The sequence below is a fragment of the Arachis duranensis genome, chromosome 1 (assembly GCF_000817695.3).
Source record: "Arachis duranensis cultivar V14167 chromosome 1, aradu.V14167.gnm2.J7QH, whole genome shotgun sequence".
NCBI classification, from domain to species: domain Eukaryota; kingdom Viridiplantae; phylum Streptophyta; class Magnoliopsida; order Fabales; family Fabaceae; genus Arachis; species Arachis duranensis.
The window spans coordinates 48,153,177-48,161,348 of NC_029772.3; the positions used below are offsets into that span (position 1 = coordinate 48,153,177).

Below are 8,172 nucleotides of genomic sequence, written 5' to 3' on the forward strand. Positions count from 1 at the left end.
GATTTTATAAAAGATATACATTCTTAAAATAGAAGAAAAGAAAAAGAGATGTATGCGTATAAATAAGTAAAAATTTATATGCAGTTAATTTCATGTTAAGTTTATAATTAAAAATTTTTAAATGATAATTTAATTAAATATATCAAATTATTTAATAATTTTTAATTATTAACTTCTTATAAAAATTACACATGAGTTTTTACAGTATAATATCTTATTAAGAATATGATATGTCTTCAAACTTTCCGAAATCTGAAATAAACTTGGAAAAAAATGAAGAGAAACAACAAAAAATAATAATTTTTACTATTATTTTCAAAGTAACATCTTTTGTACATTAGGTTTTATAACCCAATATTTGACATTTCCCTTGTGTTACGTCCCTACCGTACACATAAAAGGTTACATCTTACAACATTTAGAAGAGGAAGAAGTAAAGTTACATTTTGGTGATTGGTTCGCTATCATTTTTGTTTTTCGGTTGGGTAAATTAAAGGAAACTCAGAGAGGAAAGCTTCTTCACATTCCAACCTTCCAAAAACTCAGAAAGATTAAAAATTCAACACCAAGAACAAGAAAACTTTAGGCCATGGTATTTAGTGACATGTACATATTTTCACAGATTAGCCAAATTACCTTTTTATCCTTGCACTGCCATATCACGCTAAAGACCCTTTTCTTTCACTTCCTATAGTTTGCATTGCATTTGAATGATCTATCTCATTGAAACAATAATTAAAACCAAAATCATGAACACCAATGTCCTCAAAGTCCAATAACCAAGCATAATTATTATTATCCTCCCAAGATGGCACTGTGAGTCCCATGTCAACATTGTTTGTGTTTGTATTTGTGCCCTCCACTTTAGGGGTAGTGTCCCATAACAATGCATCCACCAGTGTATTTTCATGATCCATCCATAAATTATCCATCATTAGAGAATCATCGCTGCAAATGCTATCTAGCAAAAGAGATTCTTCTCCTGAAGAAGAATTTTCAGTTGGGGATGATGAATTTGAATTATTTTCCTCAGAGTTGAGATCCCCATTATTACCTTCCTTAGGCTCTTGTTGTTGCAGATTCTTTTGGTCTTCAGGGGAGGAACTTTCCTTTTTATTGAGAGGTACATGAGTGACAGGGTCAATCCCCATCTTAAGAAGCTTTTTCTTGATGTGTGTGTTCCAATGATTCTTGATCTCATTGTCTGTTCTTCCTGGTAACCTTGCTGCAATCTTGGACCACCTATTGAGACATCAATAAAAAAATGTATCAAAATTCAAAGACCATAATATGTGTTTATGTTATTTTTAGGCTTTTCTTGGTCTTAAAGATATCTACTAGTCAAATTGAACAAGTAATTGCTTTAAGCAATGACTCAACTTCTTTTTAATATTAGTGTTGTTGAGATTCATACATCTTGCAACTAATTAGCAAGTTATTAAATTTTATTCTTCAACATAGAATCTCTGGTCCAATATAGTAATCATTTGGCAACCATGTATGGACATTTCATCTGCACACTCTGCTGAAGTGTATACTTTACTGGTTCTTAGCCAAATTTTTGTCTCCATGTGATATTAAGACGTACGGTTAAATTTTATTAATACTGAAAGCCTACTTGATATAGCCAGCTTTTAATTGTGATCAATATGCATATGTGAAAATAATTTATAAGACTTAATTAAATCAAAATTGATACGAGCATTACTCTCAATATTGTGAGATGAAAGGTTTAAAAAAAAAAAACATAAAAGAAATATATTTTAAAAAATACAAACTTAATTGGTCATTTTAAAAAACTTAAAAACACATTTATTCATTCCATCAACTTCAGATATTAAAATAGAAATTATCTTCCATAAAATATATAAACATCTATAGTTAAAGAAACAAAAAACAGAAAACCAATACAATGCATGAAGGCCAAGTTATATTTAAAAAGAAAAAGACAATAATAACCTGTTGCCAAGACGGGCATGAAGATCAATAACAAGCTGCTCCTCTGCCTGAGTGAGGAGTCCTCTCTTTAAGTCCGGGCGAAGGTAATTAGTCCAGCGAAGGCGGCAGCTCTTGCCGCATCGGCGGAGGCCGGCCAGCTTGGGCACAGCACGCCAGCAGCACTGTCCATTTGTGAGAATAAAGTTTATAAGCTTCTTGTCTTCCTCAGCAGTCCATGGTCCTTTCTTCACACCAAGTTTATCACAACAAGGTTGCCTTCCCATTTTACCACTTCACTTTACACAAATCAAACACAAACTCACACACTATTCCACACTAGGTAGATAGCTATAATAATAAGGTAGCTTAGCTAAACCAATGCAAACTTTCAAAAACTAATGCAAAAGTCTCAACCAACACTAAGCTTGTAATGACTCAAGAGCCCCACACGCCTTACCCACCTTTATATAAGCCTCTCCTTTTCTATTCTAATGAGTGTTTATATATTTTATTGGCTACATTTATCTCTTTCCTTAAAAAATAAATAAAGAAAAGAAAAGGGATAAAGTACTTTCTTATTATGATTATTTTTTATTATCATTGTTCAGATTCTATTTTAAGAATTTGATTAATTTTCTTTAAAGATTTATAGTTGTCTCTTGTAATATAATTTAATTTTCTTTATTCAATTCTTTCTGTTCAACATAATTCAAACTCAAAACTATTAAAATGAGATAAATTCGTTATTTTTCATAAATAAAAAATTAATTTCCTCAATTTTAAATAGAAGAAAAAAAGACTAATTGTTATCTTAAATTATGTGTATTTATTTTTGTCATGTATAAGATTAATAACTATGTTAGGTATATATTAAAATTAGTTATTAAAATCAGTTACTAAAATAAAATATATATTAAAATATAAAATATATATTTAAAAAATTAAATTACACATATATTTATACATAAATATTTTAAGATAATGATTAGGCTTATTAATCAATGACATTCGTGGATTACAAGCCAAATAAATTAAATATGAATTTTAATTTTAATTTAATTTATACCAATGAACTATAATTTAAATGATATAATTTTTCTAGACTCCTCTAAAAAATTGTAGGTTTGAGTTTTTCTATTTTCGATAAAATAATAATAATAATAATATTTGAGAATGCATCTACTACTATTGGTAAAGACAAAAGATCAATTTTACACTCGCATAACTGAAATCTATAGGTGTTTGAATTACATACATTCGAATAATACCACTCATATCATGTATTACATATTATATATTATATAAACCTAAGAAGAAAATTGTGGGCTCCACCATTATAGAGTTCTGAAAGGTATGTGGGAACTACCATGGGGTGTTCTTATTTTTGCACAAAATAGGTGATGCTGAAAGATGAATGAGCTGAGGGCAGAGCAAGATGCAAGCATCCAAAAAATGTAATAAGAAATTAAATAAAATAAATATTACAATACATTATTTTCTTTTCCACTGGCCTGATTTCACTCTTACTCAACCATTTCGTCATAACCACGTAAACTTGTCCCTATTCGCCGAAGGTTATGATACAATGTTGTTGATTGATGCTAAGCCCTTTGTTCTTCATGTGCATCAACACGCATCCAACACTTCAGGATCATTTTATCTGTCACTTTATATATGTATATACCTGTATTATTTTTATGTATAAATCGCTAAAGTAGTATTCGTAAGTTCATATTGTTCACAAATATCACAAAAAAATTGATTTCTGTATTTGACAATCAACTTGAATAATTATTTAAAATATACAAATAAATTATAGAGAAAATTCAATTCCTAGCATAAACGTATTTTTTCATTTTAGAAAAGAGTTTTTGTCATTTACAAAAACCAAATTGGAACAAACGCATTTACCTGGTGTAAAATTGTTAAATTTTAAAATGAATATATTTCATATTTCTTATCATTTTTGTTGAAGTTTTTTGGGTTTTTATTGACTTTTTTAAAATTATTATCATTAACAATAAAAATTTTAATCATTCCTTCTATGTAGGATTGGACAATGATTAAAATACTTTTATCATTACTAATATGTAGGATTGGACAATGATCCCTTACAGAGTCTAGAAAATACTTTTATCATTACTAATATGTAGGATTGGACAATGATCCCTTACAGAGTCTAGATCCCCAACTTTCTTTTGATAAAAGTTTTATTATCTTTTGAAGTATGCAACGTAGTTATAGTTGTACTTTTATTGATATCCATTTGTCAATTATGCTATATGAATATTAAAAACTAGGAATCAAATTAATCAATGCATATATATATATATATATTATTTGCCATTTTTGAAAAAAATAATTATAGTATAATACAAAAGTTTCATTATTTTAGTAAGTTAAATTTAATTATTTTAATATTTAATATTATTTAAGTGACTAATTATTTTGTTAAAAATGTGAAATAACACAAGTACATAATAATGAATTTAGTATCTGATTTTTAATAATTATAGATTCCTTTTTTTTTTTTTATCAAACAAGGCCGTGACAAATATGTTACATGAGATATAATGATAATATGATGTTATTTAGTGGTCGAGAGATGATAAAAATACGAAGATATATACTAAAATAAATATAAATAAAATTGTGTGTGTGTGTCTATATATATGTTTTTCCGTTATCTTATACATATTGATTAACTCCTGAGTTATTAGTACTAGCTCACTTGTGTCCATCAAACTTCCTAGGTGACTCTGATAAATGCAAATTTTGGAAAATTTACAGAGGCAAACGCATATATACACATATACAGAAGCATTCCAATAAGCTACGCAATTCAACAGATTTGGAAGGATAACTAAAATAGGCTTTAAGGATAAATGCGGTTGAGATTAATTTCACTAGTCATAGTCACACCTATAAGTAGCTAAAATAATCATGCAGGTAACATAAAAGGGATTGACATTGAAATGCCAATGGAAGAACCATTGATGTATTTCGGTAATATTCAGAGATGACTATACTGTTTTGACTCAACAACAACAACAACAATAACAACAAACATGGATAAGAAGATTCACCGTTTTCAGGATGAGATTAAGAAGATAGATGATAAGATTAATAATGAGATTTATGATGGTACAGTAGAAACAAAAAAGAAGACATTAGTTAGCTATTACGAAAAATGGTATATGAAAATAAAAAGTGCACTGAAAACAGATATTGTGATCTAGACATGCGAAAGAAATGAACAAAAATACTAGATACTTTTATAATTTGGCATCGGCGAGGAGGAGGAACAGTAGAATTGAGACGTTGGTACTTAATGGGAGGTTGATTAGAAATCAAGCTAGAATCAAGATTACTATTAGGAATTTTTTACAAGGACATGTATCATCAAGAGAGATCTCCGATTGTGAAATTTAGAGATGGGTTGGTAAATCGAATAGATGAAGAAGATTCAACAGCTTTGGAGAGAATCCCGTCGGTATAAGAGGTAAGAGAGGCGGTGTTCGACTATGAATCATTTAAAGTCCCAGAAAGTAATGGGTACAACATGAATTTTAGCAAAAAGTGCTGGGATAAGATTGGTACAGAGTTTACGTCAGCTGTGTTAGATTTCTTTCAGACATTCAGGTTATCTTCATATTCAAATATTACGTGGGTCGCCCTAGAACCTAAGTTTGTTGGAGTAAAGGAGATCAAAGACCTTCGGTCAATTAGTATGGTGGACTGTGTATACAAGGTAATATCTAATGTGATGGCTAGGAGGATGAGATCACTAATGCCAAGACTAGTAGGAAAAACACAGAGTGTTTTTGTTAAAGGACGAAAAATACATGATGATGCACTTATTGTGTGTGAAATAGTGCAATGGCTTAAGTAGAGAAAGAAAAAAATGGCGATTATTAAATTGGACTTTTAGAAGGCATATGATAGAGTAAAGTGGAATTTTATTGCTATTGTATTGCAGAAGATGGGTTTCAGTTGGCAGTGGAGGGCGTGGGTAAAGGAGTGTGTTGGCACAAATTCGATGTCAATCTTGATTAATGGTTCGCCATCAAAACCTTTTAAGATGAAACAGACATGTTGGCACTATCTCTATTTTTGTTTGTTTTTGTTGTTGATGTTCTATATAGGATAGTGGGTGAAACAGTTAGAAACAGACTTGTTTTACCTTTGTTGGTTGGCAGAGATAATATAGAGATGTCACATCTCCAGTTTGCGATGACACTATATTGTTTTACCCGTCAGAGGAGGTGACTATTAGAAATTATGCAAGGCTACTAAGATGCTTTGAGGTAATGTTAGGGTTGAGTATCAACTTCGATAAATCTAGCTTGATCCCGATCAATTGTGAGTAGCAGCTGATTTACAATATGTGTAGCACATTGGAATGTAAGGAGGCTAATCTTCCAGTCAAATATCTTGGCATATTCTTAGGTGCAAACCCAAGGCTGGTCAAGACTTGGAAGCCAATAATTGATAAAGTAGAGGAGAATCTTAGCTTGTGGAAAGCTAAGACTCTCATTAAAGTTGGTAAGTTGGTCCTAATTAAATCTATACTAAATAGCTTGCCGGTATACTATTTGAGTCTATATAAGATGTTAAATGCTATGGCAGAAAAGTTAATTTCTTTGCAGAGAAGATTTCTATAGAATAAGAAGGAAGACAGGAATGGTATGGTATTGGTGAAGTGGGATGTGGTTCAGGCTTCAAAAATGTTGGGAGGATTCCGGGTGGGGGATGCCATGGTTAGGAACACTACACTGCTGTTTAAATGGTGGTGGCATTTTTCAAAAGAGGAGTGTTCATTGTAGAAGAAGATTGTTTGCTCTTGTAATAGTTTGGATCCCAATGTGATGTTATCAAATAAGACATTACCAATAAGTGGGAGTTCATGGAAGGATATTTTTCAGTTATAGTTCAAAGATCAAGCTATGAGACATATGGTGATCACTGAATTGTCTATGGAGGTAGGTGATGGACGAAGGATCCGCTTTTGGAAAGATGTTTAGCTACAAAGTAATTCGTTAAAAGATAGTTTTCCGAGGCTCTTCTCCATTTCAAACCAAAGAGGATCTGTGATAGGGGATTGTAGATTTTGGGATAGGTTAGAGTAGGTTTGGAACTTTCAATGGTAGGAAGACTTATACCAATGGTAGTTGGAATTAGTGGATAAGTTGCATAATGCTTTAAGACCTGTAAAACTAGCAAACAATAAAGAGGATAGAGTTGTGTGAAAGTTTAATAGTGAAGGAGTTTTTCTACTAACTCTTTTGTACATGTGTTGTAGTCGGATATGCTTTCGGAGAATGTAATGAGTTATAGCTTCACTAGAACTATATGGAAAGGCTTGGTTCTGCCAAGAGTGGAGTTGTTCATTTGGTTTGTTTTGATAGGTAGAGTGAATACTAAAGAAAGACCATGCAAGCTGGGAATTGTTCACCAGGGTGATAACATATGCGTTTTATGTAAAAAGGATGTTGAATTTATTCACCACTTGTTTCTTGGTTGTGATTTTACTTGGCAGGTATGGTATGCATGGCTATATGATTTTGGGAGGATGTGGGCTGTTCTAGGTTTACTGAAGGGACATTTTGAGAATTGGTAAGGTGTCTGGGCTAGCAAGGAGGAGCGTAAGAAGTGGCTCACATGCTTCTTTTCAATTACTTGGAATGTTTGGCTAGAAAAGAATGGACGGATCATTCATAAAAATGAAGCAACTGTAGAAGAAATTTTTACAGATCAGTAGCCAGGTTTAAAGAATGGTGGTGCACGAAATTGCAATCACACTTTTGCAATTCCGCACAACTAACCAGCAAGTGCACTGGGTCGTCCAAGTAATATAAGGGTCGATCCCACGGAGATTGTCGGCTTGAAGCAAGCTATGGTTATCTTGTAACTCTTAGTCAGGATATCAATAATTATCAGGGTTGATTGTAAAAAGCAAAAGAACATGAAATAAGTACTTATTTTGCAGTAATGGAGAATAGGTTGAGGTTTTGGAGATGCTCTATCTTCTGAATCTCTGCTTTCCTACTGTCTTCTTCTTCAAGCACGCAAGGTTCCTTCCATGGCAAGCTGTATGTAGGGTTTCACCGTTGTCAATGGCTACCTCCCATCCTCACAGTGAAAATGTTCAACGCACCCTATCACGGCACGGCTAATCATCTGTCGGTTCTCAATCAGGTTGGAATAGAATCCAGTGATTCTTTTGCGTCTGTC

The 8,172-nt window shown here is 32.0% G+C and overlaps 1 protein-coding gene across 1 annotated transcript; it reads right to left on the reverse strand.

Moving 5' to 3' along the window:
* Window positions 1-280: 280 nt before the first annotated feature.
* LOC107488202 (MYB-like transcription factor ODO1) lies at window positions 281-2,378 on the reverse strand. The gene is made up of 2 exons (XM_016108910.3): window positions 1,960-2,378; window positions 281-1,242 (listed from the first exon to the last, which is right to left on the reverse strand). The coding sequence occupies exons 1-2, from the start codon at window positions 2,220-2,222 to the stop codon at window positions 660-662; spliced, it is 846 nt and encodes a 281-aa protein (XP_015964396.1). The 5' UTR covers window positions 2,223-2,378; the 3' UTR covers window positions 281-659.
* Window positions 2,379-8,172: the final 5,794 nt, after the last annotated feature.

Excerpts from the sequence above, each read along its gene's own strand:
- LOC107488202 (XM_016108910.3), bottom strand. The coding sequence starts at position 2,222 with ATGGGAAGGCAACCTTGTTGTGATAAACTTGGTGTGAAGAAAGGACCA. Across the intron at positions 1,243-1,959 it reads CATGCCCGTCTTGGCAACAG|GTGGTCCAAGATTGCAGCAA; the intron begins GTTATTATTGTC and ends ATGTCTCAATAG.